A 16,923-nucleotide genomic window follows, 5' to 3' on the forward strand; every position below is an offset into this window, starting at 1 on the left:
TTATACAGTAGCTATATTGGCACTCTTTCCTTTGAAATGAAAGTTAACTATCTCCTTGCTTAAGTCCAGATCATCTCTTTCCCATAGTCTACATCTACATCTACATTTATACTCCGCAAGCCACCCAACGGTGTGTGGCGGAAGGCACTTTATGTGCCACTGTCATTACCTCCCTTTTCTGTTCCAGTCGCGTATGGTTCGCGGGAAGAACGATTGTCTGAAAGCCTCCTTGTGCCCTCGAATCTCTCTTAATTTTACATTCGTGATCTCGGGATGTATAAGTAGGGGGAAGCAATATATTCGATACCTCATCCACGGCACGGACCCACACTGATGAGCAATGCTCAGGTATAGGTCAAACGAGTGTTTTGTATGCCACCTCCTTTGTTGATGGACTACATTTTCTAAGCACTCTCCCAGTGAATCTCAACATGACACCCGCCTTACCAACAATTAATTTTATATGATCATTCCACTTCAAATCATTCCTTACGCATACTCCCAGATATTTTACAGAAGTAACTGCTACCAGTGTTTGTTCCGCTATCATATAATCATGCAATAAAGGATCCTTCTTTCTATGTATTCGCAATATATTACATTTGTCTATGTTAAGTGTCAGTTGCCACTCCCTGCACCAAATGCCTATCTGCTGCAGATCTTCCTGCATTTCACTACAAGTTTCTAATGCTGCAACTTCTCTGTATACTACAGCATCATCCGCGAAAAGCCGCATGGAACTTCCGACACTATCTACTAGGTCATATACATATATATTGTGAAAAGCAATGGTCCCATAACACTCCCCTGTGGCACGCCAGAGGTTACCTTAACGTCTGTAGACGTCTCTCCATTGATAACAACATGCTGTGTTCTGTTTGCTAAAAACTCTTCAATCCAGCCACACAGTTGGTCTGATATTCCGTAGGCTCTTACTTTGTTTATCAGGGGACAGTGCGGAACTGTATCGAACGCCTTCCGGAAGTCAAGGAAAATAGCATCTACCTGGGAGCCTGTATCTAATATTTTCTGGGTCTCATGAACAAATAAAGCGAGCTGGGCCTCACACGATCGCTGTTTCCGGAATCCATGTTGATTCCTACAGAGTAGATTCTGGGTTTCCAAAAACGACATGATACGCGAGCAAAAAACATGTTCTAAAATTCTACAACAGATTGACGTCAAAGATATAGGTCTATAGTTTTGCGCATCTGCTCGACAACCCTTCTTGAAGACTGGGACTACCTGTGTTCTTTTCCAATCATTTGGAACCTTCCGTTCCTCTAGAGACTTGTGGTACACGGCTGTTAGAAGGGGGGCAAGTTCTTTCACGTACTCTGTGTACAATCGAATTGGTATCCCGTCAGGTCCAGTGGACTTTCCTCTGTTGAGTGATTCCAGTTGCTTTTCTATTCCTTGGACACTTATTTCGATGTCAGCCATTTTTTTGTTTGTGAGAGGATTTAGAGAAGGAACTGCAGTTCGGTCTTCCTCTGTGAAACAGCTTTGGAAAAAGGTGTTTAGTATTTCAGCTTTACGCGTGTCATCCTCTGTTTCAATGCCATCATCATCCCAGAGTGTCTGGACATGCTGTTTCGAGCCACTTACTGATTTAACGTAAGACCAGAACTGCCTAGGATTTTCTGTCAAGTCGGTACATAGAATTTTACTTTCGAATTCACTGAACGCTTCACGCATAGCCCTCCTTATGCTAACTTTGACATCGTTTTGCTTCTGTTTGTCTGAGAGGTTTTGGCTGCATTTAAACTTGGAGTGAAGCTCTCTTTGCTTTCACAGTAGTTTCCTAACTTTGTTGTTGAACCACGGTGGGTTTTTCCCGTCCCTCACAGTTTTACTCGGCACGTACCTGTCTAAAATGCATTTTACGATTGCCTTGAACTTTTTCCATAAACACTCAACATTGTCAGTGTCGGAACAGAAATTTTCATTTTGATCTGTTAGGTAGTCTGAAATGTGCCTTCTATTACTCTTGCTAAACAGATAAACAGATTACTGGCAATCAGTTCAGCCTCTCTGTTCAGTCTTATTTCTCTGTTAGATTTGTGAATTTCTGTGCCACCTGTTAACAGAAACAATCGTGGGATCATTGACTGAGGAAATGTCTTACAGTGCCACTGTTTTATGTGGCTAAAGGGAGATCAAAATTAGTTTATCAAATGATGGTGTGCTTTGCGTGTTTGCTGAGTTGTTTTTTTTTTTTTTTTTTTTTTTCCATTTTATGCACAATATGTCAGCAATCAACTCAGTCTTGTTATTCAGGTACTGTGCGTTTGAATTTGTGTACCTGCTGCCTGGACTCTAACCGGACTGTGAACTGTTGATGGGATTGCTATTTATCAAACTTGGCAATACATAGCAGCACGAATCTAACTATAGTTAAACCTGGTTGGAGTCACAGTTATGAATACACACAAAACCAAAACTTGCGGCACCTTAAGAAGATGCCTGGGTCAGACTACATCTAAATCTATACTCTGCAAACCTCCCATTGTACTAGTTATTTGTGTTTTTTCCAGTTCCATTCATGTATGGAGCTTGGGAAGAATTATTGTTTGAATGCCTCTGTGCAGGCAGTAATTATTTTAATCTTATCTTTATGGTCCCTATGTGATCATTATGTAGTAGTTTTTAATATATTCCTAGAGTACTCATTTAAAGCTGGTTCTTGAAATGGTGTTAATAGACTTTCTCGGTTTACGTCTGTCTTCAAGAGTCTTCCAGTTCAGTTCCTTCAGTATCTCTGTGACACTCTCCCAGGAATTAAACAGACCTCTGACCATTCATGCTGCCCTTCTCTGATACCTTCGATATCCCCTGTTAGTCCTATCTAATATGGATCCCACAAATTTGAGCAATATTCTAGTATCATTCACATGAGTGATTTCTAATTTACATTTCTGACCATTTAAAACAAGTTTCCAATCTCTGCACCACATTGAAATCTTATCGAGACCTGACTGAATATTTATGCAGCTTTTTTCAGATAGTACTTCATTATGGATAAGTGCATCATCTGCTAAAAGCCTGATTTTACTATTAATATTGTCTGCAAGGTCATCAATATACAAGATGAACAGCAAGGCTCCCAACACAGTTCCCTGGGGCACACCCAACGTTACTTCTACATTTGAAGATGACTCTCCATCCAAGGTAACATGCTGCGTCCTCACTACCAAAAATTCCTCGGTCCAGTCACAAATTTCACTTGATACCCTATATCATTGTACTATTGACAATAAGTGTAGGTTGTGGTACTGAGTCAAGTACTTACCATAAATCAAAAAAATGCAGTCTACCTTATTTCCTTGATCCAAACTTTCAGTATGTCATATGAGAAAAGTTGGGTTTCACATGATCGATGTGTATGAGAGAAGGAAAGTTGCTACTCACCATATAGCGGAGATGCTGAGCTGCGATAGTCACAATAAAAAGATTCACACAATCATAGCTTTCGGCCATTAAGGCCTTTGTCAGCAGTAGACACACATACACACACGTGCGCACACACACTCACACAAACGCAACTTGCACACACATCTGCAGTCTCAGAGAGTGTAGTTTCAGCTCCATGAGACTGCAGATGTGTGTGCAAGTTGCGGTTGTGTGTGTGTGTGTGTGTGTGTGTGTGTGTGTGTGTGTGTGTGTGTGTACTGCTGACAAAGGCCTTAATTGCCAAAAACTATGATTGTGTGAATCTTTTTATTGTGCCTATCACGGCTCAGCATCTCCGCTATATGGTAAATAACTCACTATGTTTGATCTCAGAATATGTTCTAAGATTCCACAACAAATTAATGTCAAGGATATTGGACGCCACTTTTTTGGATTACTTTTACTACCCTCCCTATAGATGGGTGTGACTGGTGCCTTTCTCCATGACCTGGGCACAGTTTTTTTGTTTGAGAGGTCTGTGATAGGTTACAGTTAACAAAGGGGCTAACTCATTCGCAAATTCAGTATAGAATCTGACCGGGATTCTGGTGGGGCCTGGAGCTTTATTCAGTTTTAACAATTTCGGCTGTTTCTCAACATCCCTGACACTAATACTTATTTGGTTCATATTTTCAGTGGTACAAGGATTAAATTGGGCATTTCTCCTGGGTTTTCCTTTGTACAGGAACATCTGAAAATGGAGTTAAGCATTTCAGCTTTTGCTTTGCTATTGACAATTTCAGTTCCTGTCTCATTCACTAGGGCCTGGACACTAACTCTGATGCCACTAACAGCATTTGCATACAACCGGAACTTCTTTGGCTTCTGTGAAAAATCGTATGACAATATTCTGCTACAGTAGTCACTGAAGGCATCATACGCCATTGGTCTCTTGACAGCCAAACACATCTCATTCAGCATATCTCTATCTATAGTCCTATATTATGCAGTAATCTCTCTCTCTCTCTCTCTCTCTCTCTCTCTCTCTCTCTCTCTCTAGAAGTTTCTCTACAGTGATTGTTTACCATGGAGATTCCCTCCCATTATGGACTGTTCTTCTGGGTACACATGTATCCAGTGCATGGACGACTTATCTTTTAAACTTGAGTCATAGCTCCTGTGCATGCTCCTGTCCTGTGCTGAAAGTTTCAAGTTCGTTATTGAGATCTGACACAAATTATTTTTTGTATCTAGTTTACTGAACATATATATCTTTTTGCTTGTTTTAGTTGTCCTTTGTACTTCAGTAATAATAATAATAATAATAATCATCATCATCATCACAACCATGTCATGGTCACTGAGACCAATTTGTGGACATCTTCAAAGAGGCGAGATCTGTTTGTTGCCATTATATCCAATATATTTCAATCATGAGTGGGAGTCCTGTGACAAATACACCATCCCCATTGTGCATTTATCTATCCTTTCGATATACCCTTAAATCTTCATCAAATCTCACTGCTAGAAATTTCTGGTTTCAACTAGCTTTCTGTACCTGTTTTTATGTGAACTTCACTGCTTTTCATGAGTGCTTAAAACTCTGAGCTGCGCCGGCCGCGGTGGTCTAGCGGTTCTGGCGCTGCAGTCCGGAACCGCGGGACTGCTACGGTCGCAGGTTCGAATCCTGCCTCGGGCATGGGTGTGTGTGATGTCCTTAGGTTAGTTAGGTTTAAGTAGTTCTAAGTTCTAGGGGACTTATGACCTAAGATGTTGAGTCCCATAGTGCTCAGAGCCATTTGAACCATTTGAACTCTGAGCTGCCTTATCTAAAAAGCCTTATGTGCACCCCACACACAGTCAGCTAGCTAAGCAGCAGCCTCTGGTGTGTAGTGGACACTTGACCCATTTAGGGGGATCCTACAGTTCTGAACCCTATGCCCCAAGTCCAGGAAGTTGCAGCCTTATTTGTCACAGAACTTTTGAAGTCTGTGGTTCAGTCCTTCCACACGACGGAGAACCAAAGGGCTATTAACAGTTCTGGGAACAATGCTGCAAATTGTGAGCTTCGTTGGAACTCCATGTGCAAGGTTGGTCTTCTCAGCCTTCTCTGCCAGTCACTGGAATGACCCAAGAATGACCTCAGAGCACAGACAACAGGCATCATTTGTTCCAACGTGCACCACAGTCTGTAGTTGGTTGCACCATTTTCCCTCAGTGACTGCTGGAATAGCATCTTCAACATGTAGAATGCGGCCCCCAGGCATACACACTGATTGCACCTGGTGTCTTTTCCTGTCTCTTGCCGCCATTTCCCTAAGTGATACCATCATTCGCCATATGTTTGAACTGCCTACAATTAATGGACCACAACCCTCTTGTGTTTGCCTCCTCCTGACACCAAACAAAACAGGTAAACTGAGTCCCACAGAGTCAAGTTTCAATTTCAGTGAAATACTGAATTTCAAACTTCTTGGTTAGGGGGATCAGTACAACACCCTGAGTCATCCGTGGTCCCCATCCACCATGTACAGGATGCCTAGATCTACCATTGACATGCCACTGCCAGTGAGGTGGGTGAGTAATGACAGAGCCTGTATTTTCTCTAAAGGAGACAGGATTGATGCGAGAGGATAGTACTTGATGTACCTCTGGTACAGGTGTCACAGATACCTGACTCTAAGGAGCTCTTCCAACACACTGATTCACAGTAGCTGTCAATCATTTGACAGTAGTCAGGGCGATTTCCAGCTGCTTACGAAAACCAACAAACTCATCCCGTTTCAAGAACAGCATTCACAGTGGGGCTGCATTTTGGCTGGTGCAATGTATTATAAGACAGTAAACAAATAACTTTAAATTAAGCCCACTGATTAATTTTTAATCTGTTGAGCTAAAAAATTGTTGATTCCCTGTAAGAATTGAAGCAGATACACAAAATGAGATTTGTATTAAGGCAACACAAAAACCTGTGGTAAAAACTACTTGTTTACTTAAAATGTTTTGAGGTTAATTATAGTTGTCAGAAAACTTAGAAACAGAGTTAATTTACAATAATACAGATAATATATAGGACTACTTGTCTTTAAGGGAAGACTAGATGTAACACAATGTGTCAGTTAAAAAATCTGCTGCAGTAAGAAAATCATAAATGATGATTTGCTACAAATTGCTACTAGATTACGCAAAGGACAATGGTGACTTCTGAAAATTCTTGAAAACACACATTTATTTGCGTTGGTATAGAAAGAAGTTCGTGAGTTATGTATTCTTTAGCAGAACTGTGAACCACAAATGCTGATTTGCTATGAAATAAATTACATATCCAAAACACTCGTACTGGTAACTTGTGAAAATATAGTTTTGTAAGTGTCTGAAAATTCTCAAAATAACCTATTTCTCACATAATTGTGCAATGAAACTAGAGAATGAATGTTTTGAACAACGATGGGCCTACTGTTCACAAACATTTTAAGAACAAAATTAAATTTGAGCCTACAGTTAACAATTACAGTAAGCACTCACAAATGTTCAAAATTTTGCAATATATCACAATACAAACTGGTATTGATGCAATCAGTGAGAGATTACACAGAAATAATGTGAACAGTTAACTATGGGAATCTAGAGCTTCAAATTGGCACACAGTCTTGTACACATGGTCTCGCACAAAGAAAATGTTGTAAGTCGGCTTTTGTAAATAAATAACATGCATAGTGCATACTTAGCTGATTTTGTGCACACTTCTACACGGGTGTGCCATAGGAGAAAACCACAGTGTGGGTTTTTCTCGATCAAAATTGCTGAAATGTGCAGCAGCAACAAAGCACATCTTCTGCCTCTTGCAGTTAACAATGCAATAGAAATACTGTGCATAAAATCGAAAGAACTCAACAGAACATCTGGAAGCATGCCATTAACCAATCACATCCAGGTAACATGAGTGATCAAATGACAGCTCTTCTTCTATGAACTGAGAAAACTAAATAGCTTACCGTATTTACTCGAATCTAAGCCGCACTTTTTTTCCTGTTTTTGTAATCCAAAAAACCACCTGCGGCTTAGAATCGAGTGCAAAGTAAGCGGAAGTTCTGAAAAATGTTGGTAGGTGCTGCCACAACTAACTTCTGCCATCGAATATATGTAGCGCTACACAGGCATGCTTTGCAGGCACAAAGATAAATACTGGCGCCAAAACCTCTTTGTCAGTAAATAAATTTAAAAAAAAAGGTGGAAGACGAGCTTTTTTTCTCTGCCCCGAGTTTCGACCACTGCATTTTCGTACATTATCCAATGAAGTAAATACAAATTCGGTATTGTTCATCTTCAAATGTAGCAGCATTTCAATGTACTACGAAAATCCGACTGGCAAGACTGTTTGGGATGTTTGCCAATATGGTCAACTCTTACGTTCTGAATTTTTTCCTACCTGTGAGAAGAGATGGTTGCTGATAGGAACTTTTATGAATTGTGTATCACATGCAGTATTCTCTTCACCATAAGAATAATACGAATATAAACATTTTGCCATGTATTCTTTCGTGTTTGCTACTATCTCATTTAAATGCTGTCTGCCTAATAAACTACGAAACTAGAGTGAGACAACAGCAAACGCGGAAAAATATACATATCATATCATGTTTATATACGTATTATTCTTATGCCTAATAGTGATACAGTCAGAAATGAAGCACGACAACTGACTAGATTTTTAAATCTAAGATGACTCTAATTTCTGTGCAGAATGTAATGTACCGGTACTAAAGAGGCATTTGCAAAGATTTTCAAATGGAGAAAAATTTTCGCCAAACTCTCGTTCAGAACATCTTCTATCGTATGCAGTCTATTATTTGGTTCTTGTTGATCATTATCAAAGAAAGCAGCAGTGTAAGTAACAACAAATAGCAGTCTCTTGCCATTGTTTCGCTAATGAGACGATTCCTGTCTTTTGTTGTAAGCGGCGGCAGCGCACACAAAAGCAAGCCATGCCGCGAGCAGCGACAGGCTGTAAGCACTTATTATCAGAATGCGACAAACAATGCATGACACGGTACAGTAATGCATTTTCAGCTTAGAGTGACATAAACACCTACAACAAAGAGAACGGCACTAATCAGATCACAGAAAAATAAGCAATCTATTGAAACCAGACGAAGCACGTGAAAAAGGAAGGGTACCCGTATAAATACGGATGGAGCGTCTGACGCATAGCAATGGCTACTTGGTAAAGCTTAACTGTTAAGCTTACGACTCGAAAAACTACTGTAGCTGTATCGTCATTCATTCGACCTAAATCGTGTCTCATATTACAATGGACCAACATTGTTTCGATTTGGAGGTGTGGCCTAAAACTTTTCTCTCTCCTTGAATTTCGAGTCTCAAATTTCAGGTGCCGGCTTAGATTCGGGAAATTTTAATCTGCCAGGAAGTTTTACTCTCAGTGCTTTCCAACAGGTGGCAGGCAGATGACATAATGTCAGTGACCACTGATGGCCAGTGAACTGGTTCCCAGAGCCCTGTGTGGTGGCAGCTCTAGCTCCCACGGTTTGAGGGTGGACTGCCCTGTCACAGAGTTGAACTGTGGTCCAGGAACAACATTCTAGATTGTGCCCCAAATATCGCAGCCCCTTGATATTAGAGCTGCTGATTTTAGTATGAAATGGCAAGGTATTTACACCCTTTCTGGCTGCACTTGCTTGGGCTTTGGTGCCATGTGGCACGTAAGTTAAACACTTCATTGGATGTCAGTGTGGAATGGTATCTGCCTTCTTACACTTAGATACTGCTGTTTCAGCTGTTTTCACACTTTGCCTGGCCAGCGCACCTGGCAACGTTGCGACGGCATGACATAACACCCGCACTTGCCTGCGGCTTGTGTTGCTGTTATCTACTTCCTACTCTGGGTGTTTCTGACTTGTGTGGTTGGTGCATTACAGTGGCACGGTTGGAATTGGAATTCATTGCAGGTTACAATTTGCACTAACTGAATGTCAGTTTTGTCTTTTCAGTGTTCTAATCAATGCTTATTGTTGTTTCAATGTTGCTATGGCAACATATGTAAACAAAACTTCCCACTCCTTAGATATAATTCATTTTATTACAGTTTTGATCCATCTGTTTGTTATTCGAACTTTAAATTAGGGAGAATGTTTTGCTGCACCCTGTGACTAAGCAAGCTGGGATCTTTTTATTTCCTCTCTTGTTTTGCCATCTGCCTCCTTAAATTCATTTTTTTCACTTCTGACTAATTACCATTAACATACATGAGTATAATCTGAATTTTCATAAAGGAGAAAGGTTGACCCTCAGTTTTAAAGATTATAGCACTAGATCTAATTTTGTGCTTACTTTTATGTATGTGATTGATTTCCTGCTTTTTTATTATTATCATTCATAGTTAATATATTTTGTTATAGGGTAAAATCAGTAATTGTTTTGTAACTTAAATTCTGTTGTTGACTTACAAACAAATATAAATTCTGAACTAATTATAAACATTTGGAGGAACAACCAGTGGCATCCTTCAAGTATTTATTTGACTGTATTCAAAAACATGTTAGCAAAGCCAGCCCTTCATTAATTCCAAAGTAATTAACAGTTTTGTCAGAAGTATTGTTTGTATAACTATATCTGTTAATTTCATCATCTATACAAATAATATGGCTTAACCCCTGTAGTAGAAGAAATTGTTAAAAAGATGAAATTTTTCTATATATTCCATTAATTGAATGAGTTATGTTTTAATTGTAATTTCTGTAACTTAAGCGTCAAACAATGTATAGTTTCAGTACCCATTATTGTGATGATATATAAAGGCCCAATTTTTGATCCCGAGACAATCAGTCGACGGCCCATTTTTCAGACAAGATATCTGTGCTGGTTAGAACAACAACAGTGCATCAACTTAACTGTGAAATACGTATAACACAATTAGGCCATGTGTTGAAACACTGACGGTGTCTGTTCAGTATGTACCATATTCTTCTGCAAGAACTGCGTGGTTAGGTTTTTACTGCTCGTAGAGATTCAACAGTAAACTATTGTAGCTGTATGTTGATGTTTGCCTGCATATAGTAAATGCTTACTTCAACATACTTCTTATTTCATTACCAATATTTTGAACAAGTAGATGGTGTCGCCATGGGATGTCCTCTGTCTCCTGTGGTGGCCAATAATTTTATGGAGGACTTTGAAGAAAAAGCACTACAGTCAGCCACTCTCAAACCCTCTTGCTTTCTGCAGTATGTGGATGATACATTTGTGGTGTCACCACATGGACTTGATACTCTACCTACATTTCTTCAGCACCTGAATTCATTCCATCCGAATATAAAATTCACAATGTAAGTGGAAAAAGATGGTACTTTACCTTTGTTGATGTTTTAGTACAAAGGAAAGCAGATGGAACCTTGGGACACAGCGTCTACTGCAAGCCAACACATACAGATCTATATCTGCAGACCACAAGCTGCCATAATCCTGCACAATGCGGTAGTGCATTATGGTCGTTAGTTCATAGAGCACAAGTGGTATCTGATCCTGAAAGCCTGTTGAGTAAAATACAACATATGAAGACAGTGTTCTGACAAAATGGTTATTTTGAGAGATAGATACGTAATGCATTCAAGCCCAAGCAAGTTCAATCTATGGAGCAGAATGAAGATACGAAGACACCCACCACTTTAGCCTTTTTGCCATATTTTGGTGCCATGTTGTCAAGAATCTGAAAAGTCCTCGGAAGACATGGAATTAAACGTGTGTTTCAACCATCTGCAAAACTGAGAAACCTGTTGGATTCGGTTAAGGATGACCTTGGCGTGAGGAAATGTGGTGTGTACAAGGTTCCTTGTCAATGTGGGCAGCGTGTATAGGCCAGACATGCCCCACAGTACTAGAATGCTGCGATGAACACCAGCGTCATATACGCCTTTGTCAACCGGAACAGTCGGCAATTGCGGAACACTGTCTGAATACAGAAAGTTAGATGATTTATGAAAAGGCGGAAGTTTTAATCCCGGCATCATCTTTCTGGGACTGCGTCATTAAAAAAGCAATACATATCTGTACAGCCGATAATCTCATCAACAAGGGTGCGGGATTTCAACTGAGCACAGCCTGGAACCCTGTACTGGCTCCTATTAAATAATGATGTGAAAATCAAGATTCTTCGATAACAGGCCCGTCATAACAAATGCAGTGTATAGCGCAAGCGTAGGAGAGCCACCCTGTGATTTTCAGCAGAGGGAGTTTGAATGCGGCACCATCTATCTGCAGATCATTGTGCATGCACAATTTCCGCACATGCGCCTTCTTTGCGCAGGTGCTCTAGAAAGGGGACATTGACGTGTGGATACCGTCAGTCATACCTAGCCACCAGCAAGGTTGAACCACCTGAAGATGTCGGACAGTTGCTCCGAGGAAATATTGTGGAATTTGCACAATGTGATCTGGCGGCAAACCCACGAAGACTATTAATAGGGCTTATCGAAAGTTAACCACTAGTGGACTGGCCATATTAACTGTGTAATATTGGGGGGGGGGGGGGGGTGTTTGAACAGTGAAAGTAAAGAACTGTGACACATAATTGTGCACCTGTTGGCTACATCATTTACAGTAGTCATTGTTGAACTTCCAACCTCCCATTTTTCAACGCAGTACGTTGACACTGAGGACCATCAATGAAGAAGTAAAGCAGGCGAATGTCATAACCCTTCAGAACAACTCCAACTATCCCCATTCTGGGTACTTTTATCATCATTTATTTTTGTATTCATTTTGTGAAACTGAGGAGTTTGTTTCAGCTTGATTATCAGAGCCTTTCTGCTTTTCCTCTCAGTATCTCTCTGTCCATTCTTCTTTCCACCCATTAACTTGTCAAGTGGCTTGTAAGCAAATTTGTGTTGATAATTATAGTTTTAATTTTTTTTTAATTCTTGAAAGATTTCTCCATATGTAACTTTTATGTCTTCGTCATCATCCACAGGCTTGTTGATTGTTACAACTCTCTCTCTCTCTCTCTCTCTCTCTCTCTCTCTCTCTCTCTCTCAATAAATAACATACTAATTTCTTAAGAAGTAGAGTTGATCATGTACCTTGATTTAAAGCATTGCATTAGTAAAGCTTATTTAGGGTCAACTAAATTTTGTACAAAAGAACTAAGTGAGTAGCACTTGATATTGACATCATGCTCATGTATTATATTAATAGCCATTAAGTTAAATTTGCTTGTTATCTACAATTTTGTATCACTTTTTATTTTTACAGGCAGCAAATCTGAAAGGGAGAAATCCTCTGCATGAACTTGCAGGGGCATCAAAGGACACATCAGCTGGAATTGCTGAATTGTTCATAGAATGTATTCCACATTATCCACTTGACAAACCAGATTTTGATGGCAACACAGGTGAGAAATTCTATAACATTTCTTGATCTCTTCAGCTGCTCTTAACATTATGGATCCTTTGTAGCAACAGAAAAAAATAGTGAACAACTCTGTGGTCCAGTAGCATTATATATATAAGATGATGTGACTTACCGAACGAAAGCGCTGGCAGGTCAATAGACACACAAACAAACACAAACACACACACAAAATTCAAGCTTTCGCAACAAACTGTTGCCTCATCAGGAAAGAGGGAAGGAGAGGGAAAGACGAAAAGGATGTGGGTTTTAGGGGAGAGGGTAAGGAGTCATTCCAATCCCGGGAGCGGAAAGACTTACCTTAGGGGGGAAAAAAGGACGGGTATACACTCGCGCACACACACACACATATCCATCCACACATATACAGACACAAGCAGACATCTCACAAGCAGACATAAATATGCTGTCGACCTGCCAGCACTTTCATTTGGTAAGTCACATCATCTTTGTTTTTAGATATATTTTTCCTACGTGGAATGTTTCACTAAAAACAAAGATGATGTGACTTACCAAATGAAAGTGCTGGCAGGTCGACAGACACACAAACATACACACAAAATTCAAGCTTTCGCAACAAACTGTTGCCTCATCAGGAAAGAGTTGAATTTTGTGTGTATGTTTGTGTGTCTTTCGACCTGCCAGCACTTTCATTTGGTAAGTCACATCATCTTTGTTTTTAGATATATTTTTCCTACGTGGAATGTTTCCCTCTATTATATATATATATATATATATATATATATATATATATATATATATATATATTAATAGAGGGAAACATTCCACGTAGGAAAAATATATCTAAAAACAACGATGATGTGACTTACCAAACGAAAGCGCTGGCACGTCGATACACACACAAACATACACACAAAATTCAAGCTTTCGCAACAAACTGTTGCCTCATCAGGAAAGAGGGAAGGAGAGAGAAAGACGAAAGGGTGTGGATTTTAAGGGAGAGGGTAAGGAGTCATTCCAATCCCGGGAGCGGAAAGACTTACCTCAGGGCGAAAAAAGGACGGGTATAACTCGCACACACACACACACACACACACACACACACACACACACACACACACACACACACACATATCCATCCACACATATAAAGACACAAGCAGACATATTTAAAGACAAAGAGTTTGGGCAGAGATGTCAGTCGAGGCAGAAGTGCAGAGGCAAAGATGATGTTGAATGACAGCTGAGGTATGAGTGGCGGCAACTTGAAATTAGCGGAGATTGAGGCCTGGTGGATAACGGGAAGAGAGGATATATTGAAGAGCAAGTTCCCATCTCCGGAGTTCGGATAGGTTGGTGTTAGTGGGAAGTATCCAGATAACCTGGACGGTGTAACACTGCGCCAAGATGTGCTGGCCGTGCACCAAAGCATGTTTAGCCACAGGGTGATCCTCGTTACCAACAAACACTCTCTGCCTGTGTCCATTCATGCGAATGGACAGTTTGTTGCTGGTCATTCCCACATAGAATGCATCACAGTGTAGGCAGGTCAGTTGGTAGATCACGTGGGTGCTTTCACACGTGGCTCTGCCTTTGATCGTGTACACCCTCCGGGTTACAGGACTGTAGTAGGTGGTGGTGGGAGGGTGCATGGGACAGGTTTTACACCGGGGGCGGTTACAAGGGTAGGAGCCAGAGGGTAGGGAAGGTGGTTTGGGGATTTCATAGGAATGAACTAAGAGGTTACGAAGGTTAGGTGGACGGCGGAAAGACACTCTTGGTGGAGTGGGGAGGATTTCATGAAGGATGGATCTCATTTCAGGGCAGGATTTGAGGAAGTCATATCCCTGCTGGAGAGCCACATTCAGAATCTGATCCAGTCCCGGAAAGTATCCTGTCACAAGTGGGGCACTTTTGTGGTTCTTCTGTGGGAGGTTCTGGGTTTGAGAGGATGAGGAAGTGGCTCTGGTTATTTGCTTCTGTACCAGGTCGGGAGGGTAGTTGCGGGATGCGAAAGCTGTTGTCAGGTTGTTGGTGTAATGGTTCAGGGATTCCGGACTGGAGCAGATTCGTTTGCCACGAAGACCTAGGCTGTAGGGAAGGGACCATTTGATGTGGAATGGGTGGCAGCTGTCGTAATGGAGGTACTGTTGCTTATTGGTGGGTTTGATGTGGACAGACGTGTGAAGCTGGCCATCGGACAGGTGGAGGTCAACATCAAGGAAAGTGGCATGGGATTTGGAGTAGGACCAGGTGAATCTGATGGAACCAAAGGAGTTGAGGTTGGAGGGGAAATTCTGGAGTTCTTCTTCACTGTGAGTCCAGATCATGAAGATGTCATCAATAAATCTGTACCAAACTTTGGGTTGGCAGGCTTGGGTAACCAAGAAGGCTTCCTCTAAGCGACCCATGAATAGGTTGGCGTATGAGGGGGCCATCCTGGTACCCATGGCTGTTCCCTTTAATTGTTGGTATGTCTGGCCTTCAAAATTGAAGAAGTTGTGGGTCAGGATGAAGCTGGCTAAGGTAATGAGGAAAGAGGTTTTAGGTAGGGTGGCAGGTGATCGGCGTGAAAGGAAGTGCTCCATCGCAGCAAGGCCCTGGACGTGCGGGATATTTGTGTATAAGGAAGTGGCATCAATGGTTACAAGGATGGTTTCCGGGGGTAACGGATTGGGTAAGGATTCCAGGCGTTCGAGGAAGTGGTTGGTGTCTTTGATGAAGGATGGGAGACTGCATGTAATGGGTTGAAGGTGCTGATCTACGTAGGCGGAGATACGTACTGTGGGGGCTTGGTAACCAGCTACAATGGGGCGGCCCGGATGATGGGGTTTGTGAATTTTAGGAAGAAGGTAGAAGGTAGGGGTGCGGGGTGTCGGTGGGGTCAGGAGGTTGATGGAGTCAGGTGAAAGGTTTTGTAGGGGGCCTAAGGTTCTGAGGATTCCTTGAAGCTCTGCCTGGACATCAGGAATGGGATTACCTTGGCAAACTTTGTACGTGGTGTTGTCTGAAAGCTGACGCAGTCCCTCAGCCACATACTCCCGACGATCAAGTACCACGGTCGTGGAACCCTTGTCCGCCGGAAGGATGACGATGGACCGGTCAGACTTCAGATCACGGGTAGCAGTGTCTGTGTATGTGCGGATGGATGTGTGTGTGCGTGCGAGTGTATACCCGTCCTTTTTTCCCCCTAAGGTAAGTCTTTCCGCTCCCGGGATTGGAATGACTCCTTACTCTCTCCCTTAAAACCCACATCCTTTCGTCTTTCCCTCTCCTTCCCTCTTTCCTGATGAGGCAACAGTTTGTTGCGAAAGCTTGAATTTTGTGTGTGTGTGTTTGTGTTTGTTTGTGTGTCTATCGACCTGCCAGCACTTTCGTTCGGTAAGTCACATTATCTTTGTTTTTAGATATATTTTTCCCACGTGGAATGTTTCCCTCTATATATATATATATATATATATATATATATATATATATATATATATATATATATAAAATAGAGGGAAACATTCCACGTAGGAAAAATATATCCAAAAACAAAGATGATGTGACTTACCAAATGAAAGTGCTGGCAGGTCGACAGACACACAAACAAACACAAACATACACACAAAATTCAAGCTTTCGCAACAAACTGTTGCCTCATCAGGAAAGAGGGAAGGAGAGGGAGAGTTGTTTTTGGATATCTTGTGACGTACCAAATGAAAGTGCTGGCAGGTCGAGAGACATACAAACAAACACAAACATACACACAAAATTCTAGCTTTCGCAACCAACGGTTGCTTCGTCAGGAAAGAGGGAAGGAGAGGGAAAGATGAAAGGATGTGGGTTTTAAGGGAGAGGGTAAGGAGTCATTCCAATCCCGGGAGCGGAAAGACTTACCTGGGGGAAAAAAGGACAGGTATACACTCGCGCACACACACACATATCCATCCGCACATACACAGACACAAGCAGTGACAAATGTCTGCTCGTGTCTGTGTATGTGCGGATGGATATGTGTGTGTATGCGACTGTATACCTGTCCTATTTTCCTCCAAGGTAAGTCTTTCCGCTCCCGGGATTGGAATGACTCTTTACCCTCTCCCTTAAAACCCACATCCTTTCATCTTTCCCTCTCCTTCCCTCTTTCCTGACGAAGCAACCGTT

At 41.4% G+C, this 16,923-nt stretch overlaps 1 protein-coding gene across 2 annotated transcripts in view; it reads left to right on the forward strand.

Annotated features, from left to right (window-relative positions):
• LOC126203252 (rabankyrin-5) overlaps positions 1 to 16,923 on the forward strand; it is a 621,526-nt gene that overhangs the window by 555,235 nt on the left and 49,368 nt on the right. The window contains exon 20 of one of the 2 annotated variants that reach the window (XM_049937507.1): positions 12,658 to 12,796. The exons of the other annotated variant lie outside the window; for it this stretch is intronic. Within the exon in view, the coding sequence (XP_049793464.1) occupies positions 12,658 to 12,796 (139 nt within the window). The remainder of the gene's footprint in view (positions 1 to 12,657; positions 12,797 to 16,923) is intronic. 2 annotated transcript variants of the gene reach the window in all.

Source organism: Schistocerca nitens, chromosome 9 (genome assembly GCF_023898315.1).
Source record: "Schistocerca nitens isolate TAMUIC-IGC-003100 chromosome 9, iqSchNite1.1, whole genome shotgun sequence".
Lineage (NCBI taxonomy): Eukaryota > Metazoa > Arthropoda > Insecta > Orthoptera > Acrididae > Schistocerca > Schistocerca nitens.